The sequence below is a fragment of the Haliotis cracherodii genome, unplaced genomic scaffold (genome assembly GCF_022045235.1).
Source record: "Haliotis cracherodii isolate W230 unplaced genomic scaffold, xgHalCrac1.p SCAF_10, whole genome shotgun sequence".
Taxonomy (NCBI): domain Eukaryota; kingdom Metazoa; phylum Mollusca; class Gastropoda; order Lepetellida; family Haliotidae; genus Haliotis; species Haliotis cracherodii.
This window is the reverse complement of record NW_027266265.1, coordinates 38,709,887-38,733,725: the sequence shown is the minus strand read 5'-3', so window position 1 is coordinate 38,733,725 and position 23,839 is coordinate 38,709,887. Positions and strand designations below refer to the sequence as shown.

Here is a 23,839-nt window from a genome sequence, read left to right as displayed (position 1 = left end):
GTTGTGTTGAGTCCGGCTTGATTATTTCAGCATACCCCTCTGTCACAAAATAATCCCGGCGTTCTTCGTGTTTCATTTCCAACTCTGTTGGTGATACGCACAGGGGGCTTGAGACTTCAAACATCGGGGTCCCGCTACAGCCCTACCAGTGTTTGGGGAAAATATCAAAGAGCTTGACACGAGAATGTCATATTTGTTGTAGTTCCGAGTGGCGGCATAAGGCATCCAGTTGTAATAGGATAGGGCACCAAGCGCAGTGATATAATAACCCTTCACATAATATGTGAATGCGCAGTCCTGTAAGGATAGTCCCTCGGAAACGGAATGAAATTAGCACGTGCGTCGAGTGCGGTAAACACATCCGCGGAGGGTTATGGAATTGTGATCAATCGGTTTGATAGGTGATCTGTTCGGAATATTTCTGCTCATTTCTTTGTTAAGAAGGAGATTGTTTTTCTGATATCTAAGGCATGACGACGCTGTTAAGTTTTGCGATCATCGCGTTCTATGATGTATCAGAACTCAGTGACTCAAAACTTAATACTTTATTGATTTTCTTTGGATTCTTCTTTGTATTACGTTCTTTGTCGAAATGATAATTTGATATACGCAGTTGTTTGGGGATCGATGTAACATATCAAAAGATAGTTAGGGAGGGCTCGCAGGGTCTGAAGCATATAGGTTCGCAACTCACCATGTGGGGTGATTTCCGTCCGCCTGATTCCTAGTGGATACCAAGGGGCGGTCGGGTAACCTAATGGTTAAAGCGTTCGCTCGTCTCGCCGAAGACCCGGGTTCGATTCCCGACATGGGTACAATGTATGAAGCCCATTTCTGGTGTCCCCGGCCATGATATTGCTGGAATGTTGCTAAAAGCAGCGTAAAAATACTCACTCACTAGTGGATACCAGTCGTACGCTGACACATATCTGTATCTGGTATCCGTTAATTTACACTCCCGGGTACTCTACCCGTTGTATCCGTCACGGAATACATCCTCGGATGCCAAGTCTTTTACTATCCGGGTACCCGTTACGGATACCATTTGGATACCACCTTACTGAGGCTTCGGGAGTCGGTATCAGATAGTTGAGTGTATCCGCTAAAAGATACCCAGATGCATTTCGGGTACGTATCCGGTGGCAACCACCCCTTTTGGTCTAAGAACCGTCTAAATGGATGGTTACATGGCCAGACCCCAGGGCTCTAAGGGCAACACGCCAGTGTTCTTCCTTGCCCAGACGCCATAATTTACAGGCGTGGTAAAACAGGAATAATCGGACCCCGGCGTTATAACGAAGATAAATTCACTCTTTCCCAATAAACAGTGAGAAATATATCTACTGCCTATAATAAAGTGTTGGGAGTTTCTATAATTATGTATTGTCGTTCTAAAAGACATCCAGATAACGAAATATATTTGTTTCAGATGATCTGGTTGTGAAGAAGGCACGAGCATTCATCTGGGCCAATGAGGTTTGGGGAGCATTGCGAGGCCTGGAGACTTTTAGTCACATTGTTTGGCGGGGACTAGATGGAGAGGACCCGGATGACCGAGCCAAAAATGCCAATGTAAATATTATAATAACAAATGTTGTACACCTTATTACTTATTTCTTTTAATAGAGAAATTGAGTTTTGATACATCAATGCATTGTTCTTTGCTTGTCACAAGTCGAAACCACGAGGAACACGTTATACTCTTAACTCGTCAAGTCGAAGGGTTTGGTTCAGTTCACACATTTGTGGCGTCATCTGTCTTGATAGTGGTGGAATATTTCAAGTGGCGTAAAACACCACTCCAAACGTATGAAGCAAAGACGTTAATTTGTATGAAGGCTTCAGGACCAAGGGGCACGGGTGGCCCAGTCGTCTAAGGCGCCGCGATTCGCTGTGCAGAGTTGCGTCCCTTGGGTACACCAGAAACCTATGATTGTGGGTTCGAATGCTGGTTCGCCCCGATTATGTTTCTAGGTTTGTCAGCACCATACACGTGCTCGTGGGTTTCACCGAAGTGATCAACGTCTGAGACCTGCATCACTTGGAATACTGTAATACTGTCAAGAGCGGCGTTAAACCAAACTTACTCACTCCAGTACCATGTGCACAACCGTATACACACAGCAAGTGCGAACATTATAGTATACACAAATACATAAAGCACATAACTACAAACAAATGGACGATGTCAGTTCATTACAATCTCGTACCCGAACACCTGGTGTCATAACTGATTTTCAGTTGTCCATTCATATAATTTTCACAGCTAATAAACGTTCTGAATATTTTTACCCAAAACTCACTTAAGGGTATTTGTGCTAGGTTATTCCCCAAAGCTTCCCGGCAGATATATTTTTCTCAGATATCCTCATTGCATGTGACACGACCTTCTTATTTCAGTTGTTCGTGAAGGAGACGGTGATCAGCGACTACCCAAGATTCCCCCATAGAGGGATTCTCGTCGACTCTTCCAGACATTTCTTCTTCAAAGAGACAATATTTGATATTTTGGTAAGAAAACACCATTTTTAACTTTCAAGTAAAGACAAAAGTATATTCTACACTATCATAAAGAAACCACCCCATGAAGTGTCTCTCTCTGACTTGTGACCTGTGACCTTCCTTGATGAAGAACGTGGTACTTCCCCTCGTCAAATCATATTCCTTGTTGTACTGACCCGGATGCAGAGAATATTATGGAGTAATAATGACCATATACCTACTTTCTTGTCAACATCTAAAACTTGATCGTCCCAACTGATCAATATCACAATAGGCTATATTGCCAAGCACCTCGGCAAACATTTAGTCTCTAAAAAGAAAACAATTTCAAAATTTATTCTTAAATTGCGTTATAAGACGCATCAGAAAGGAACCGTGGGAATCTTGTCATTTTGAGACCTAATACTGAAGAAATCAGATCTAAAATGCACGACATAAATTTCATGAGAACTTATTTTTTCATCTGAAATCTTTCAGAAAGCCATGAAGAATGTGTGTGTATTTCCATGGGATTTGGGGATAATTTGTATTGCAGGGCTGCATATGGAACTACGAGTATAATTTTGTAACAAAATAGTATTGAATAAATCTAGCTGTACTATCAAGTAAATTGCGTTATTGAGGCCATCAGTTGTTGGATTGTCTGATCATGTGTGAGCACGTCGCCAGGTGTCCTGATATTGCTTAAAATTATTGACTCACGCTACCCGCGATCAGTAAGGCCATCTGCAACGCCATCAGTAACGCCATCTGCAACGATAAGATGTTTGGCTTTTATTGTTCTGTATCTCTGTCCTGCAGGATGGGATGGAGCAGAACAAGATGAATGTTCTGCACTGGCATATCATCGACGACCAGTCCTTCCCCTACCAGAGTGAAGTCTTCCCCGAACTCAGCCGCAAGGTACTGCTGTCTCTACTACTTGTACAATACCATATACATGGGTCCTATTTCACACAGCGATCGGGACCGTGAAGGTCCGGGGTAGAATTGGTCTTCAGCAACACCATGCTTGCCGTAAAAGGCGACATTGCTTGTCGTAAGAAGCGACTAACCGGATCTGCTGGTCAGGCTTGCTGACTTGGTTGATGCATGTCATCGTATCCCAATTGTGTGGATCGATGCTCATGATATCAATCACTGGATTGTCTGGTCCAGACTCGATTATTTACAGACCGCTGTCATATAGCTGGAATATGGCTGAGTGCGGCGTTAAACAACAAACAAACAAACACAGCGTTGCAGTTCAAGGATGTGGTAAGTGTATATTAAACTATGGGAGCGATAGACAGTCGTAGCGGTACCATCGTTTTGTGAATTAGGACACAGGCAATATGAGTGTCAGAAATCGCTCTTCATGTGTTCCGATCCCAGATTTGCCCTGGTTATGTTTTTGGGTTTGTCAGCACCACATCCGCGCTTTTAGGTTTCTGCAAGGTGGTAAATGTTTGAAACCTGCACCATGTCGGACTTTTCACCCACACCAAGCTGACGATGTCCTTTGCATGACGTTTAGAATTGTCTTTTCATGGGTGGTCTAGTGGTGTACGGTGCATCAACTAGGTGTGCATAGTTAGTGTTCCTTGTACTTATCCCAGAAGGGGGTAGGGTAGTTCAAACGTTCGCTGGTCACGTCGACATTTTCCCGAGGCAAGGGAGTTAGCTGACTACAGACGTCCAGTTTTCACCCTCACTAGACTGGAATTATGAAGTTATATTTTGGCTGGACTAACGAATCTATGCATAGTCTAATCGAAATTGCGTAATAAAATCGAAATCCTATCCTATGCCGTGCAGATCTCGGTCGATTGCAGGATTTGCTAAACATGTTTACGGACAACTTAGCGTCTACAGATATGTTCCAAATCTTTTCATGTTTCTTATCAAGGTGCTCACATGATTGGGTTGAACTTTTCGAAGTATGACCTGTTTTATTAAATTAGATCTTGATTATTGATCGACGCCGTTTTATTTGAAGCAAATGCAAGTGATATGAGAGAGGGAATTTGATTGGTCAATAGGAGGTACATAGAAAGAAAACATAACACGTATTAGCCATTGGTTGCGCTACGCTCGAGCCTGTATATTCCATCCTAGTTCGTTCGGCAAGGGTGGAAACTGGACTTTTACAGTCAGTGAATTCCCTTGCCTCGGGAAGATGCACGCCGAATGCCATGGTTCAAGTATCCACAGAGGTACATTGCGTGAAGCCAATTTCTGCTGTCCTTCTGGATTCCATTGTAAATCATTGATTTGTTTTCAGTCCATTTCAGTTCTCGGGGCTTTAGGGTAGCCTTTTGGTTGAAGCGTTTTCTCATCACTCCCAAACTTAGTTCGATTCCCATACGGGTGAAAGTCATCTCTCGTGTTCCCCGAGTGATATTGATGGAATATTGCTAAAAGCGGCGTAAAACCATACTCACTCACTCCTTATCCCCAGTTGAATGTCTATGTCCTGTGTCACTTAGGTATTGTTTAGACCTATGTTAATCCGGACAGCCAGGATACAACTGAAATAATTTCCGAATGGCTGTTAACCCCAACCCACTCGACCATGATGCTCTTGAGCTTCAGGTATAATCGTCATCGGGTTTGCGCTGATTTAAACCTTACTGAATATGATTCATTTTCCATCCCCCAGAACAGTTATAAGTGGACCCACCCAATCATCAACTCAATTTTTCAGCCATTTCCCAACAACAAATTCTCTCCCAGTTACGCGGCGTCACTGTTTCCAATCTCATTTCCTAGTCACATCTGTACAACAATAGGTCTAGAACACCCATTCATAAAGAGTGAAGCGGTGTAAAATTTCATCTCCGTTTCCTGTTTCGTTTTTTATCCAAGTTTCGATTGTGAATGTTTTAGTTAGCTCCGTACCGGATTTAGATTGATCTTCTATGGAAGTCCAAACTCGCCATTTTCCTAAACGAGCCGTCTAAGATTGATGTCTATGTTTTTTCTTTGCTGGCTTAAGATATTTTTGCCCGGTAGAGGGCGTGACTTCGATTGATTTATGCCAAGTGAAATGAGCACCATTCCCTAATCAGCTGACTTGAAGTCTTGTTTGTTAAACATGGCGGTGGAGACCTCATTATGTCGTTCGTTACCGTTCGTTTTAGCAGATCCGGATTCACCGTTCTGACGGTTTTTGTACATGGGACTTTTCAAGATAGGGGGAATTAGTCTTAAAACGCCAAGCCCAACACAAACAGCTCTCAGATAAAAAAAGAATCCTAGTACTTTGGAGAAAAAATATTTTCGAGAGATTAAAGGAAATGTCAGTTCAGTGAGTTTGGCTTGAAACATTCTGACTAGGATGTAGTCATAAGACTGGAAAAGGGGATGTTTTAAAAGCACGTTCACCAAACCATTGTTTCATTTGCGTGTGACGTAAAAAAAGAATGTGAGCAAAGACAAAAATAGTTTTCTCAACCACATTCTACAAACTTGTTTTCGTGGTGCATTTGTTACTCCTGTCCAGGGTAGGTACAATGCTATTGACGCGGTGACCCAAAACACTAGAAATGACTAACTGATACAAATAACATATTAACACTTAAACATAACTAAAATATTTGCACATTGGCTGTGATCGTGGGTTCGAATCCCGGTTCGCCCCAATTATGTAACTAGGTTTGTCAGCACCATACCTTGCTCGTTGGTTTCACCAAGGTGGTAAACGTCTGAGACCACATGAGGCTTTCCTCCGACATTAGTGTGTGAGTATGGTTTTACGCTGCTTTTAGCAATATTCCAGCAATATCACGGCGGGGGACACCTGAAATGGGCTTCACACTCCTCCCACATTAAGTTGACACGCTGTGAAAAACTGGAATACTGTTCAAAGCTGCTTTAAACCCAACTTACTCATTCACGAACTCGGGTAACTCGGGTAGCCTAGTGGTTAAAGCGTTCGCTCATCACGCCGAAGACCCGGGTTCGATTCCCGACAAGGGTACATTGTGTGAAGCCCATTTCTGGTGTCCTCTGCCGTGATACTGCTGGAATATTGCTAAAAAGCGGTGTAAAACCATACTCACTTCCTCATTCACAAAACTCGTACATTGGGTCTTCGGGTTGTTCAGTGGACTGAGGCTCGGAGTTGCGTCCCTTAGCAAAAACGACCAGAGTCGTTGGATCTAATTGAAGGGTCGTGACGATTTTGACCCTTAAAAGTCCGTCAGCCCTCGCTCGTGGGTTTCACCGTAGTGGGCAACGTCGAAGACTTTCATCACTTCAGGCATCCTGCCAGCATTCAACTGTACAGGTGAAATACCGTTAGACGCAGCCGTAAATCCTGATCCTGCCTGGTCTATGGGCAGTGTTCATGTCGTGTGAAATATCGACAGACGTTTTATGATGTTACTTGTCGCCAGCATGGACACTGTTACTAAATATACTCAAGCGGCGTCAGACCATGACATGAGGTTCCAAACAACAGAATATTTACATAGAATTTCTTGATCAATAGTTTTCGATTATATATACTACTAAAAAAATGTAAAGGACGGCCGATTCTTCCATAGCACTATACTTAATCTGTCATGACAGACTAGTGAGTGAGTGAGTATGGTTTTACGCCGCTTTTTAGCAATATTCCAGCAATATCACGGCGGGGGAACCAGAAATTGGCTTCACACATTGTTCCCATGTCGGGAATCTAACCCGGGTCTTCGGCGTGACGGGGGCAGTCGGGTAGCCTAGTGGTTAAAGCGTTCGCTCGTCACGCCGAAGACCTGGGTTCGATTCCCGACATGGGTACAATGTATGAAGCCCATTTCTGGTGTCCCCCGTCGTGATATTGCTGAAATATTGCTAAACCATACTCTCTCACATAAATATATTTTTGATTGGATATCGGAGTTTGAGAAGTGACTGTTTAACGCATAACAATTGGCCAGGAAAAGATGTTTCTACAACCTCACAGAATGAATGATTGACTTGACTCCACGACGCCACAGCAATCACGTCTTTTTCCCTAAAACCATTTTGTAGTGTTTTCCTTATCTGGATACGAGAACAGAAGTGGAAAATACAAACAAAGAACAACGCTATGTAATCACTGAAACTCAGTAAGAAAATGATGAAAATACGGACTTAATTTCCGTCTTCAAAAACAATTATCTCCGAATCAGAGAAGAAACCAAAAAATATTTTAAAAGTTTAAACTAACACCCGTTGTCTTCAATGGTTTGCGTGACTTATTCATTGATGTTCACTGCTATTTATGGGCGTTCGGGTAGCCTAGTGGTTAAAGCGTTCGCTCGTCACGCCGAAGACCTGGGTTCGATTCCCGACATGGGTACTATGTATGAAGCCCATTTCTGGTGTCCCCCGTCGTGATATTGCTTGAATATTGCTAAACCATACTCTCTCACATAAATATATTTTTGATTGGATATCGGAGTTTGAGAAGTGACTGTTTAACGCATAACAATTGGCCAGGAAAAGATGTTTCTACAACCTCACAGAATGAATGATTGACTTGACTCCACGACGCCACAGCAATCACGTCTTTTTCCCTAAAACCATTTTGTAGTGTTTTCCTTATCTGGATACGAGAACAGAAGTGGAAAATACAAACAAAGAACAACGCTATGTAATCACTGAAACTCAGTAAGAAAATGATGAAAATACGGACTTAATTTCCGTCTTCAAAAACAATTATCTCCGAATCAGAGAAGAAACCAAAAAATATTTTAAAAATTTAAACTAACACCCGTTGTCTTCAATGGTTTGCGTGACTTATTCATTGATGTTCACTGCTATTTATGGGCGTTCGGGTAGCCTAGTGGTTAAAGCGTTCGCTCGCCACGCCGAAGACCCGGGTTCGATTCCCGACATGGGTACAATGTGTGAAGCCCATTTCTGGTGTCCCCCGGCCCTGATATTGCTGGAATATTGCTAAAAGCGGCGTAAAACCATACTCACTCACTCACTCACTCACTCACTCACTGCTATTTACGCCCTTTGGAATCTTTTCCAGCGGATAATCAAAAGTGGTCATTTTCTGACCTTGACCTTATGTTTGGGTTGGGGTTGTGAAACATACCACTGCCAAGACCATATATCGTGTTCAGACTAAACGTCTAACGCGCAATTACTGAAACAATGCTTGATAAGTAAATCAGGACACATAAAGACGGACGTTTTCCTGAGCTTGTTGACCGATTTTTCCATGCTTACGTCAGCTGTTTATGTACATATGCGTATGTTTCTTTTAAGCCACAACAAGGGCGGCCTCGAAACAAGAGAAAAGTATCGAGAACGTCCGTAAATTAACTGGGTCAAATTAGATCGTGTTGAAATTGAATCTCTCCCATTAGGTCTGCTTTGCTCGTAGTGACGTCGGCATCCATCACGACATCACTCCATTGCTGCGACGTGGTGACGTTAGGGGCAATCAATTTGATCACCTGGGACCGTTTATTTCGCAAAAACAATCTCTACCTTGGGGTGAATAGAAAACAAAGATGTTAATGCAAGATATACATGGCAAATTGCCCCCAACCAAATTCCAGCCCCCATATAACAAATTAGTCCGTCCCCTTACCGTTGGTCCTGAAATAAAAGAGGCAAAGCCCTTTCTAATCATAAGATTTATTAAAAGCAGAATTCATTGTGTGATTCCGGCATAAGCTTGTATCAAGGAATCACAGGTTATCAAATATAGATGATATGAGGTGTTTTACAGGACGTTAAACTGAAACGTGTGCCGAGGCGATCGGGAGCCTAGTTTGTTCGCTCGTCACGCCGAAGGCCAGGGTTGGAACCCCCACGTGGGTGCATTTTCTGGTGTCACCCGCAGTGATATTGCTGGAATGTTGCTTAAAACGGCGTAAAACTATACTCGCTGAAACGTGTATCCAACGTAAAATAATGTTGTTGTTTCTGGAATAAGTCCTGTGGAGGAATGTATTTTCAACAGGCGTTCTTTTAAATGTGTTGGCGAACGAGTTTAACTAGGAAATGCCCGGATGTCCCGTCTCTGTACATGTCTTCCGAGGCGGCCATTACAGTAAATCTCCATTATGTTGAGTGATTGGATTTTTTTTATTCTTTCATGTTGAACCACGACTAGCTGGGCAGAATGAGTCCCGTGTTAAGTACGCCATTTCCTTGACACGCGCCATTTCTACACCTTATAAAATTTGATAACCTTCTCGCCCGGAGCCCCCAACCCCTTAAGACCTTTGTAAAAATTGTTTTAATCACTTGAGGTGTTGTTGGATAATGCAGTGAAATGGGCTCATCTCCATTTGAAGAAATGTGTCTCCGTTTTTAATCTCCGCGGATGGTTTAGCCTCAACCCAGAAACACAAGGTGATATTTCCCAGTGGATGGGTATTGGCCTTCCCTAAGCCATCAGCTGTTGGTACCGTTAACGTTAGTCCTGTTTTATGACGTGAGCTGTTTGTTCATCCAGACTTGTACTTCTTTCATGCTTTTGTGGAAAACGGTCTCAGACCATGCAATTGACTTCAACTGTTTTTCAACGCCAATCCCAGACAAGTCTATCACGGAATCGATACCAAAATTATTGCCAGTAGTTACCACGTAGGTTAAGTGTTTGGCCAGTAATTGGATTCTATTGTGTCTCATTGTGTTGTGTTGAGTTGATTGCTGGCTGTAACACGATCATGCAGGCAGTTCCAGACTCTGTTCTCATTTGTGTTTGTTATCTTGCTAAATATTTGTTATTCGTTTTTGTTTTCAGGGTGCGTTCCATCCAACTTTTGTATACACCCAGAAGGACATTGCGGAAATTATCGACTATGCCCGATTCCGAGGAATTCGAGTAATGCCCGAGTTTGACACACCAGGTAGGTCTTTGGGTTCGGTTTTAGCTAATATACCTGCACCTGGAACGATTATATGAAGAAAGGAGTAAAAATAAGAAGAGTGAATCAATGAATGACTGGCGAGATGTTTCGAGTTTGTTTTATGCTGTTCTGTTAAGAAGGATCACCAAGGCATCGTGGTTGATTTAGAAGGATCGCCATGACATGTTTAAGAAGCTTATTACCAGAAGGGTCAAATTGACATGTCAGTAATGTCACGCGAAGATCTGCCGAGGTCCTGTTACAGACGCATGAAGTTCCGATTGACGCAGCTAACGTGGACCAGCCGATGGAAAAAGATAGGTCCTTCCGGAATACATCGAGAAGGTCCGTGGACGTCCACTGTGGCGATTAAGGTCTAAAGATATACGAGATGATGCGGTGTGTGCGGACAGACACTGCACTCATGATACCACAAGGGAGTCGCGAGCTATAACTGAATGCTATGCTTCCACAATAGCATTGAGCACAGATCGGATCATGTCGGTTTAATTACTCCTGTTCAATAAGCGTTTGACAATGACAGATCGGCTTGACTTTCTTCACCTCGGTTTTGACCGGCAGGCACTGTGGTCAGCTGGTGTATGTCCTATGTGACCAATGGAAGATGACCACAGGATTGATATATGCACTTTTCATCGGAGGTCATGCTATAATATCGGCAATAAAGTTTTATACACTCTTCCGGGCAATTAACAGCTTAAACATTACCCTGGCAACCACCATTATACGACCTCATCTAGGAAATAAAAAGTCGAACTTGACGCGCACCTGTTTTGTCCGTTAGGTGGGTTCAAGTAATGTTAGGACATCACGTTCACTTTATTATGGACGTGATGTACTAATGCAGACAGAACATCATGTCCAATCTTGGTACATATTCGATGTATTGCATGTGTTTCTAATTGAAAAATTGTTCTGTGTTATGTTATCAGAGTAAACAATGATAATTGTTCAGCGCTGAGTAGTATTAATAATTCCACAAATTCTTTTGTAAAGGAAGTGCTTTCTCACATGGAGCGTTGTATCGTCTCCGAGTATGGCACCTTACTTAACGCCCATATCTCGTTAGAGCTTGTCTTAAATGGATTAGTCTCGTATGCAGAAGATAAATTTTAATTTAAGGCTATAACTGCAGAGGGAAAGCGCTGGTGCATCCTTCAGTGACAACGGCAGTAAGCTAGCCTTGCTCTAAGGCCGTACTGAATGATAAGTCCATGGGTGTATAGTAATCCTATCATTATTATAGACTTGTCTAGATAAGCGGACAGTATGCCAGTCTTTGGGACAACTTGTTCTTGTCATTTATATAATCTAGAAATTATGATTTAAACTAATCATTTTTGTCTTAGAGACTTGTGCAAGTCTAACAGTGGGCGTATAACTGCTCTGGCGATAATAAATTTCACTCTAAAGCGCACAGGCGTCATCGTCGGCATGACAACGAATTCTCATTTTCCCCACGTTCCTGCTCTTGTGTCATTTCAATCCGTGTAGCACTGTAGTCGTCATAGCTGGCCCCCACAAAGATTCCTTGTTAGAATAGTAGAATAAGTGCCAAGCAAACTGTGCTGCTCGGTCGGTCGGTTGGTTCTTTTACGCCACACACAGCAATATTCCAGCTGTATGACGGCGGTCTGTAAATAATCGAGTGGCTGATATCATGAGCACCGATCTACGCGATTGGGATCGATGTCATGCATCAACCAAGTCAGCGAGCCTGTAATCCGATCCCGTTAGTCGCCTCTTACGACAAGCATGGTCGCCTTTTACGGCAGGCATGGGTTGCTGAAGAGCTATTCTACTCCGGACCTTCACGGGTCGTGCTGCTCGGAAGAGGCGAACTCAAGGATCGAGGTCTTTGTGAATAGCGTGTCATCGTGCCCCGTCAGCCTGGATCGTTACACTATCAATCACTGGATTGTCTGGTCCAGACTCGATTATTTACAGGCCGATGTCAAACAGCTGGACTAATGCCGAGTACGGCGTTAAACAGAAAACAAAGACGTCAAAGCTCGACGGTGTAAACGTAGTCAAGTGTCGCCCAACACACCCCTTATACTTAAAGTGCTGGATGTAATGGTACAACTTATGATATTATTGTATCAACTCATTTTTACTTTATTAAAGTTTGTATCGTAGTAATATATGTAACACAAAAGAAATAATTAAGATTTATCACCATTAATGCGAATGGTCACGTAACCCAGTGGCTTACACGTGCAATTTCCCAGCTCGCGGTACAGAATTGCGTCCTTTTATCGTGCCAGTATCCGCTAATGCGAGTCCGATTTCCAGATTCGCCCATGATAATACAAGGTTAGTCAGCACTTCTGTAACAAACGTATTTCACAAATTAAGGCGAAATAAAATCCTTAAGTACCCACAAAATTCTAATGTATGACTTCGTGAACATGTGCTTCTGTAGTATTTCTCGAACTGGGTCGATGTTACTGCTGGTAGTCCCCGAGTTGTATGGTAAGCCCAGTGGCATTTGACAGTGCTGAGTCAACTATAGGGGTCATGTTTGGGCCGGGACATTAAGCCCCCCCCCCCTTCCCCTCTTGTTGTTGCGAAACGAACGTACGGCTTGAACGTTAGTTTTTCTTTGATTCTTGTCAGCAGTCTATGCGCTTGTGCACATCAGGCGTCGTTCAAAATTAACATATCGTTTTTAGTTTCAACAATATCAGTTAATGCGCTTTCGTGTCACTGGGTTTTCTGGTTTCTGTACAGGCCATGGCAGGAGCATTGCTAGCAACAGACAAACACTTTCTTTTTTATGCAATCTGTGTTGGTGTCGGGTCCTACCGTTAGGGCAGGACATGCTGACCCTTTTCGCGAACGCCCGGTGTGAGCTCTCATAGTCAGAGGTCCATTCATATACTACTCAAAAGAAGTTAAAGAACACCCAAATTCTTTCATATTACTATAGTTAATCTCACATGCGAAGACAGATTAACTAAAGTAATATGAAAGAATCGGGTGTTCTTTAACTTCTTTTGAGTAGTAAATAATGTTCACCTTTTCGGTCCCAACTGGTTATTCTCTGGTGTTGACCATTTGTATTTTTAAGAATCGCTATCAAGTAGTTATGATACAGGTGTTCAAGAAAATGTGTGCCTATCCTGCCCAACCGGTAGTACTGTCACAAACACACGCAAAAGCAAGTCCTAAAAAAAACATGAGGTTGGTTTCAAGTCAAAAAAGGGATTTACAACGGACAATCATTTTCGTCACTGATGCAACAAATTTGGAAATGTCCTCCACATGACGACCATAAAACGTTTTGAAAGCTTTACCTTGACAGTGAATGTTGTCGCCCCGATCAAAAAATGTTCGAGCGAGAGTCGTATAACGCTCTTTGAAATATTCGTCGAAAGATGGCCGATAATCCTTTGTACTTTTCACCCATTGTAAACTGACTCGCCATGATATGACTGGCAGCAATATTGCTAAAAGCTGCGTTGAACCATACCACCAACAGCCGTCCGTAGTCGTGGACTGAACACCAGACAATACGATAATGGACAGTTTTCTGACAGGACCTTAAAAGCATTTTAATGCATACAATAGCATGATCATTATCGTCTTTACCATATTACTATAAATTCGAACATTGCAATCCGAACAGACCAATTCATCCACCGTCATGTAGCTATGTGGAACCCCTGTATATTTGCAGGAGTACGTCCGCCAGTTGAGGCACAGCTGGAATTTTTTCTAAGCCTCTCCCGTTTTGGAATTTTCTGATCATGAAAAGGTTATACCACAAGCGTCACGTGAGACACTCCGCATGACATTGTCTGCAGTCCCTGATTTATACTGTCGTATGTGATTGCTAATTAGTTTGAGTAGAAATGGCTACCGGGTTGTTTGTTCAACATATTTACTTTCAATTTAGGCTGTCAAACTTCCAAAGTAGACCTTCTTCTTGGAACTAGTTACTTCGTCTACAACCTCGTATGGGGGCACGGGTAGCACAGTCGTCTAAGGCGCCGCGATTCGCTGTGCAGTGTTGCGTCCCTTGGGCACGCCAGAAACCTATGATTGTGGGTTCGAATCCCGGTTCGCCCCGATTATGTTTCTAGGTTTGTCAGCACCATACCCGTGCTCGTGGGTTTCACCGAAGTGGTAAACGTCTGAGACCTGCATCACTTCGGGCTTTCCTCCCACATTAAGCTGACACGCCGTGATATAACTGGAATAATGTTAAAAGCGGCGTTAAACCCAACTCACTCACTCACTGTTACCTCGTATAAAACTATTCACCCAAGTTAATAATGAGAAACAGGTTTATGAAATGGGCTGCTGCGGTATCCGAGACGCGAGTGTGCGTATGCTCATTTTGTAACAGCTACGTTTCTAATGCTATACGTTGTTCCTTATATTAACCCAGCTCGCATTTTTGTAATTTTAGCACAAAGTCAATGGATCTTCTCTAGTTCCTTTAAACGGATTGTGTCTTCTCGGTAGTCTGTCTTACAAATATATATCAAATACAGCCCATGCAAGTCTATAATGTTTGGCAAGTCTAGATCACTGCAGTATCATGAAAATGAAGAGATTCACTGGGCTCCTTTTTATTATATTTTTATTAAGATAACTGAACAACTGTTTTTTTCTCTACGATATGTTCATTTCAGAGACTAGATGTTAGTCTATCTTCTCGGTAGACAGTAAACAAATTGTTAACGTCACCTCTTTGTGACCTCAGCGGAAGTGATTACCAGTTGACATGCGGCATTGAGTATACATGATGAGGGAAGCACGTCGTTCACCCCGATCTTACGCTGCAGGCTTGTCTACCGTCACTGGGGTTATGTAAAACTCGCCTGTTATCAATACGTACCAGGGCAGGCCACGCCACGCGGTTTTATGGACAAACATGTTACCAAACGGTTATACAGATTGCATCGGGGTTATAAAAGAAGATTATCTGGTCTCGTAACCGCCGTGGGCTAACCTTTTGCGGCCTGGTGAAAAAAGTCGATGAGACGTTTATGAAGTTGTCTGTCTCCGAGCCAGGACGCTGAGTCTGCAGATAGACCTGCACACCATCGACAGATTGTCACATGGGGGTGATCAGTCATCTTTCAGACGCACACAGCGTCATCTGCATGAAGATAGCAGAGAGCAGATTTATGTCAACGCTGCATTGGAGGGAAAGGAAAAATGAAATAAACAGTTTTGCCTCAGGACGTACTTAAAGAAAAACTGGGGGCACGGGTGGCCCAGTCGTCTAAGGCGCCGCGATTCGCTGTACAGAGTTGCGTCTCTTGGGCACGCCAGAAACCTATGATTATGGGTTCGAATCCCGGTTCGCCCCGATTATGTTTCTAGGTTTGTCAGCACCATACCCGTGCTCGTGGGTTTCAGCTTAATGTGGAAGGAAAGCCCGAAGTGATGCAGGTTTCAGACGTTTACCACTTCGGAGAAACCCACGAGCACGGGTATATGGTGCTGACAAACCTAGAAACGTAATCGGGGCGAACCGGGATTCGAACCCACAATTATAGGTTTCTGGCGTGCCCAAGTGACGCAACTCTGTACAACGTGGTTTCGACTTGTGACAAGCAAAGAACATGTGTGGTGTAGTCAGACTCGGTTACTTGCGTGTCACCGTACCCCGACGGCATGGGCCGATCCTAACAATGTCACTGGTTTGTCTGGTCCAAGCGCGATGCCGAATAGCAGGCCGGCGTAAGGACGAATATGCTGCTGACTAGAGCGATATATCAGTCTTTCTTAATTACATCAGGGACGCCGGGTGGTTAAGTTATCTATCACTTCGAAGCTGAATGACAAGTTGCGTCCCATGTCTGCAAGGATCCGCAGATGATGAGTTCGAATGCCAAATTCTCCTTGCTTACCATCCATAGTTTGTCAGCGACCAATAAATACAAATAAATACAATACTGTTCAAAGCCAGTTGGACCGCCTCCGTGGTCAAGTGGTAAGGCGTCCGTCCGGAGAGCGGAAGGTCCGGAGTTCGATCCCCGGCCGCGTCATACCAAAAGACGTTAAAAGATGGTACTTGTTGTAACCCTGTCTGGCGCTCGGCATTAAGGGGCTAAAACAAGGACCGGTCGGTTCGGAGTCAGTATACTGTGTCTGAGTGGGGTATTCATGTTAAACTGCGGCATGGTATCTCAGTGAGCTAGCATTATAAATCGGCTAATCGGTCTAGTACAAGCAGCCACACACATACACACGTGCATGCACGTCGCTATATAAGTGTAATAATCTTGGACGCGACGTTAAACCCCATTTCACCTCACCTCACAGCCAACTCACTCACTCATTTACGACGTTCACTGAGTAAGGAAATGAAGATTTAATCCTTCCGCAAGCTCCACTGTAACATTACCTTGTCCAGTAACCGGTTCCACGAAATGAAACAGTTTGGGAAAACAATTCTCAACCTTAACAGTTTCACACAAATGGAATGCCACGCAAGGCTGGAAGTTAATGCAATCCGCTTTCTCCTCGTTGCGCATGCGCACTGGCGTGTATAATGTTTGGCTCAATGGAGACAGACTTGGCTTGTGGAAGTAATCTGAAGATTGAAGTTAGTTGGTTCAGCCTCGTTTTAAAAAAATTGTTATTTTCTCATGGGAATTGCAGAGAGCGTCGTGAGAGGCAATTAATATTTTGTATCGAAAACAAGTTCATGCCCGTTTACAGTGATTAAACTCTTGTAAAATTATGTCTCGTGGTTTTAAAAATGGTATTGCAGCCTGTGACATTCATGCAAGAAGTAACGGTTCTGTGTACATAACGACAGGAGCATCTGGGCAACCGACATGTTGGTTGTCCTCAAGGGTCTAAACAATATCTTTTCTGAAAAAGTGACACCAGGATTGTTGTTGTTGGGATGCGGGTGGCCCACTTGTTATAGTCGCCATATCTGTTCTGTGAAGAGTTACGACCCTTTACCGTAAACGAATCCAATGATCGTGGGTTCGAATTCTGTTTTATGATTATTTGGTTGTCTCAGCCCTCGCTGGTTTCACTAATGTGGTCAACTTCAATGAGAGGGAGGGGGGGGGGGGGGGGGGGGGGGGGGGGAGGAAAGAGAAACGGGGAGGGAGGGGAAGAGAGACGGGGAGGGAGAAGGAGAGAGAGACAGGGAGGGAGAAAGGCGCACGCACACTTGACTTGACATGCCTGCGTCGTTTGTAGTTCACTCACACGTGTAACATGTAACCTAATTGTTTTCCATATATCTCTCATTCTGCGTCTCATGTGGAAACAAATGAATTATTATTATATCTCCCATTTCAGATGAATTGAAGCGTAGTAAACGTATTTGTTTCAGAGCATTTTGCTAAACAAATGTGTTTGTTTCAGGACATACCTACTCCTGGGGTCTCAGCCGACCTGACCTGTTGACCCAGTGCTACCAGGGAGGGTCTCCAGTGAAGGGCTACCTTGGGCCAATTGACCCAACCAAGAACTCGACCTATAAGTTCCTCAGAACCCTCTTTGCCGAAGTCTTGGACACGTTCAAGGACCAATACATCCATCTGGGCGGAGACGAAGTTCCACTTGGGTGTTGGTGAGTAGACGAACTTCTTGAATCTGTACCAAAAAAGCATATCATTGCTGACATTCTCTAATGGAAAATGAATAATAGATTTTGGTGAAGATCAGACTGTCTGAGATTATTTCTTTTCCTGGGTGTATTCTGGTGCACATTTGTAAATTGTCACATGTAAGAGACAACGAGCCCCACGTCGTGATCACAATGAATACATGGATGAACGGTCCCTATGATTCCTGGGTAGAATAGGTCTTCAGAAGCCCATGCTTGTCATAAGAGGCGACTATGCTTTTCGTAAGAGGGACTAACGGGATCAGGTTGTCAGGCTCGCTGACTTGGTTGATGCATGTCATCGTATCCCAATTGCGTAGATTGATTCTCATTTTGTCAATCACTGGATTGTCTGGCCCAGACTCAATTATTTACAGACCGCTGTCATACAGCTGGAATAGTGCTGAGTGCGGCGTTAAACAACAAACAAAACATGGATGAACGATTGGAATTATCCAAAGTATCGAAGGGGTGGGTGGCGCTTTCTTCTAACATATGCAAGTGCGTGGCCGCTAAGTGTGTATATTGTGCACGCCAGTCTCGTGCAAAGGCAAAACTTGTGGTTTCATTCACTTTCATGCTCTCAATCATTGAACCTGAAAGAAATCAAAGTTGTTTCCCCCAACAACCTGAAAATTTTCGCTCAAACGATGAGTTGCAGCCAGAACGAAAACTATTCCCAGCTCAGTCTGTATTCCATGCAGTGTGTGGCCTCGTTCCCACGTAGCCTCGATAGAAAAGGGAACATTCCTGTCACGTTTCTTAAACGTGCCAAATGAAACACAGATCATATTCAATCCATGTTTCTCATAAAATCATTATGATTAAGTGTTTACTGTTATTTATATTGCTACCACCGGTCCGACGTTAACCGAGAAACAATTTACCAACTATTTAAAAAATACCTTATATTCTTTCAACATTACAACGAAAGAAAAAATAGAAAGTAATATAAGTGATCTCAACAATTTCCCTCAAACCAAAACGACCCGAGAGACATCGATGGTAGGGACCCAAAAATATACTGTAAACTACGTTTATAACAAACACGCTTACAACGGACTGACGGATATAATTTATTTTTGGTCTTGACCAGTTGCTGTTTATATGCTGTACAAATAATTATAACTAGCTACGGTTGTAACGACTGAAAATAAGTGATCCCTTTGGGTTCGCTATAACTATAGTTTACTGTAGTTTAAAGTCGCCGTGATATGACTGGAGACTGTTAAAAACGTCGTTACATTTGACACATTCACTCTCCAAATTTGAAATGGCTGCAAGATTGCTGATGCGGCGTTAAACATTATTTACTTTCACCCATTCACCCCCATAACTGTACCTAAAATAGCTCCAACTCAGCGCTAGAAGATGAACTATGGCTGACTTTAACGAGTCAGAGGCAGAACCCTTCTCCCACCCCGTTCTCACGTCTCGCCATGATGACCAGCAGTGGTCGATTGAAAGGGTCTAGTCTTCCACTGGCACCGTCACAAAGATCAGGCCGATATCTCCACCGTAACACGCCGCTCCATCTCTTCCCCATTAGCTCCGAGTTATTACCATACGCTGCGAAATCACAGAAGATTCTCTATTCGATCATGATCCTATTGATCGAACATTAGGCTTCAGCGATTTTCATCTCATAACCAGCCCTGCCAAGGATTATGAGGAACTGCTACGTTCGGGAGGGGGGAAGTGGGGGGGGGGGGGGGGGGGGGGGGGGGGGGGTTGTTCTTAAACAAAACCACCTCCCAAGACGGGGCTATTGCAAGACGCTATTGCCTCGTCAGCAATAGCAACAGCTCGTGTCTTGGTGCCGTTCTGACTTTTTGCTATGAAAGCCAGAATATCGAATATTCCCAGATGAGCGTGAAAATTGTTCCTGGAACTACATGGTGCAACGGGTTGTAAAAGCTGGACCGCTATCATTGAATTGAAGAGGTCAGCTTTCTATCATCCTCTATTATCCAGTGTTTCTTATCTCCATTCTGTTATGAAGTAGTTCGCTTTGATTCTGGCACAGATGCCACGACGCTAATGTAGCCGATTAGATTTTATTAAAGGGGAAATTGTACTATGGTGGCACGTGTTCCTGTATGCATCGGGCAGGTCATAAATCAGGTGAAGTTAGCAACGTTAGTTGCGGAGAGTAGCATGGGTAGTATACTTCCCAGGGAGCTGAGAATGAAAATCGAGTGCACACTGATCCATTGACCAGGGTCAAAGTAATATAAAGTGTAAACTCGGCGATTATTATTATTTTATTTTATTTTTATTTTTGTTGTTGCTGTTGGTCCGTCATGAACAGGCCGTCGTCATTTAGCTGGAGTACTGTTGATGCGGCGGCAAACAACAAACAAGCAAACTTGCCTTTCATCCCACATTACACTGAACCACCTGCTACTACTGAGAAACTGTTCCAATCAGTGTTACATTCAGCTTGCTCACTCCAAAACAGAAACAACCTCTCTTTCAGTTTCAAATCTGGACTTTGACATTGGTTTTTCAAATTGTCTAGCAATCACGAGAAGAGCTTTGAAGCGCTTTAAATACACTGCAACGGAGATGGCGCCCAGCTTTCTGTATGTTTTAGTTCCTGGTGTCTGTAGCGGGGTCGGTTAATTTGTAGACCTGAATATTTCATGGAGAAGTAATCAAATTGATCACTGGGGCTTCTCTGATTATTTTTCGAGTGGCAACCAGCTGTCACTCTTTATAAAGAAGAATCAGGTGTTAGATGTTTTAAACAACGGCTTTGCTAGGTCACTGGAATCGTCAACATATCTTCACAAATAAAACACTGACTCATATTTATCAACAATCAAGGATCTAGTATAAATGATAGGCACTGTTATAGGCAACAACCACCACACCACACGAGGAGCTTAATGGACGTAATTGAAACAGTTCGTGGTTGAACTTGGCTTTAAACAATATCGACTTGAAAATTCTTAACTGATTTCGCTCGTGTTAGCTATCGTTTCTAAAAGGTAATATAATTTGACACTAAAGTCCCTAGGTGGAGGATTCTAATGGGAGCCGCGTAGATAGAAACGGTACCTCACTACTGCAGAAAAACAGAAATTGTATATTTTTTTTTAACTGTTGACCTGTTTCGAGCGGCAGTCTATCAACAACAACAATAACAATTAAAGCTGCAAGCAGCAATGGCGGGCTCCAAGTAACACTGTGCCCAAACGTCCATGTTCGAATCCTCAAAGGGTTTCCTTGAACCCAATCCGTGAAATGTAGGCACCACTTGCAGGGTATCGTCGCAAGGAAAATGGCGTGTGCCAGGGTGTCCAGGTCTGTTCTAAAACCATTTCCCACCTCGAACATGTTCGAATCCATAAAAGGTTGGCTTGTGCCAACTCTGTCAAAAGATAGTCACCGGAAATCGCCGCTACGAAATTGGCGTGTTCCAGGGGTGTCCCAAATATAAATCAAATATTACCACCAAGCGGTGTTACTTTTAGCATACAACCAACAACAATAAATGAGATGCATATTGCACACTAACTTCATGTAAACTTGCAATAGTTTCTGTGGAGAACCTTACAACATTTCGTTGAAAAAAATGATCAAAATCAAAATTCAATACGGCCGTAACTAAAAAGGAATTCCAAAATCGGCTATTAAAGTTTGCTTTCAGTATGCAACCCAGGACAAAATGAGCTACATATAGTCTCAAAGCTTCATGCAAACTTTCAATAGTTTCTTTTAAGAACCTTACAAGCTATGATCTTAAGAGTAAAATTTCGGTGAAAAAAATGATCAAAATCAAAATCCAATATTGCCGCAACTAAAAAAGATATCGGAAAACGGCTATTCTAATTTGTTGTGTTATGTATGGAGACAATTATCAAAAAGTTTGAAAGCATTTCATGCAGTGGACTCGGAGTTCTTTGCGTTTAAAGACAGGTACCCAATAAACACTGCGGAAATCTTGAATCCATAATGGCTGCCAAACCACGTGACCAATGGCCAAAGTCAAAGAACAAAAAATGTCAAGCAGCTCAAGCATCAGATACATGCAAGGTTTCAAAGTAATCGGATACGCGGTTGCTGAGCAATAGGGCGAAATACATCTTCAAAATATTCTGTTCTTTTAGTTATCTGCCCTTGGCCTTTGGGCCTACGGCCTTGGGTTTTTGGCGGGCACTAGTACCCAAAGGTCCACATACACACACAAAATGTGAACAAAATCGAGCAAGTGGTTATTTTTCTAGCTCTGGTACAAATATCAGCGGAATAATAATAATATTAAATCAAACGCTAACACTGGGACTCTTCAGTCTTTCGGCTTGGTGACTCTTTAACAGGCCGTAACTTCTTTGTCAGTTGGGCTCCAGTCAAACGGATTAGCGTTCTGCGTTCGTCCGGGCCCCAGGTTCCTGTCGGATTGCTGAGATAAAGTGCTAAATCTGTTTCCCACCTAGTTCATATATTCGAATCCTCAAAGGGTTTACCTGTACCAACGCCGTCAAATGTAAGGAACCTCTTGTGAGACATCACCACTACTAAATTGACCTGGGTGTCCCAGGATGTTTTAACCAATATTCAACTTCGACCATATTCGAATCCTGAAATGGTTTGTTTGTACCAACGCCATCAAATGTAATGAACCGCTTGTGAGACATTGCCACATGTGTCCCAGTGTGTTCTTAACCCATGTTTGACTTCGACCATGTTCGAATCCCCAAATGGTTTGCTTGTACCAACGCCATCAAATGTAAAGAACCTCTTGTGAGACATCACCACTACTAAATTGACCTGGGTGTCCCAGGATGTTTTAACCAATTTCCAACTTCGACCATGTTCGAATCCCCAAATGGTTTGTTTGTACCAACGCCATCAAATGTAAGGAACCCTTGCAAGACATCGCCCCATGTGTCCCAGTGTGTTCTTAACCCATGTTTGACTTCGACCATGTTCGAATCCGCATATGGTTTCTTGTACCAACGCCATCAAATGTAATGAACCGTTTGTGAGACATCACCACACGTGTCCCAGTGTGTTCTTAACCCATGTTTGACTTCGACCATGTTCGAATCCCAAAATGGTTTGGTTGTACCAACGCCATCAAATGTAATAAACCGCTTGTGAGACATCACCACACGTGTCCCAGTGTGTTCTTAACCCATGTTTGACTTCGACCATGTTCGAATCCGCATATGGTTTGCTTGTACCAACGCCATCAAATGTAATGAACCGCTTGTGACACATCACCACACGTGTCCCAGTGTGTTCTTAACCCATGTTTGACCTCGACCATGTTCGAATCCCCAAATGGTTCGGTTGTACCAACGCCGTCAAATGTAATGAACCGCTTGTGAGACATCACCACATGTGTCCCAGTGTGTTCTTAACCCATGTTTGACTTCGACCATGTTCGAATCCGCATATAGTTTGCTTGTACCAACTCCGTCAAAAGATAGTCACGTTTTGCAGGACATTACCGCTACCAAATTTACGTGTGCCACAGTTTCCAAAAGTGCACTAACCAATTTCCGACCTCGACCATATCCTAATCCGCAAATGGTTTGCTTTAAACAACGCTGTCAAAAATAAGGTACCGTAGCAATTGGCAATTGAGAAATGAAGAATCAAGTCTGAAGCGAGTCTGACCACCCGATCCGATTAGTCGCCTCCTGTGACAAGCATAGTTGCCTCTTGAGACAAGCATCGGTTGAAAAAGGCCAATTCTAACTCTGGTCGTCAAGGGTAGTACACATAATATTGAACAAGGCTGTGGAGAACGCGAGGGTATCTGCAAAGCCAGTGAATGGGGGTTTATAGTAGATTTATGAGGCGCTTCCTTCAGTATTTGTACTCAAGTCTGATTTTTTAACTTAAATCAAATAATACCACACCAAGCAGTGGTGCTTTCAGT

The 23,839-nt window shown here is 43.2% G+C and overlaps 1 protein-coding gene across 4 annotated transcripts in view; it reads left to right on the top strand.

Moving 5' to 3' along the window:
• The window catches only part of LOC139454365 (uncharacterized), a 131,512-nt gene that overhangs the window by 88,238 nt on the left and 19,435 nt on the right, over positions 1 to 23,839 (top strand). For all 4 annotated transcript variants that reach the window (XM_071236016.1, XM_071236013.1, XM_071236014.1 and 1 more), the window contains exons 5-9: positions 1,430 to 1,572; positions 2,401 to 2,511; positions 3,304 to 3,405; positions 10,223 to 10,328; positions 17,700 to 17,907. In XM_071236016.1, the coding sequence (XP_071092117.1) occupies positions 1,430 to 1,572; positions 2,401 to 2,511; positions 3,304 to 3,405; positions 10,223 to 10,328; positions 17,700 to 17,907 (670 nt within the window). The remainder of the gene's footprint in view (positions 1 to 1,429; positions 1,573 to 2,400; positions 2,512 to 3,303; positions 3,406 to 10,222; positions 10,329 to 17,699; positions 17,908 to 23,839) is intronic.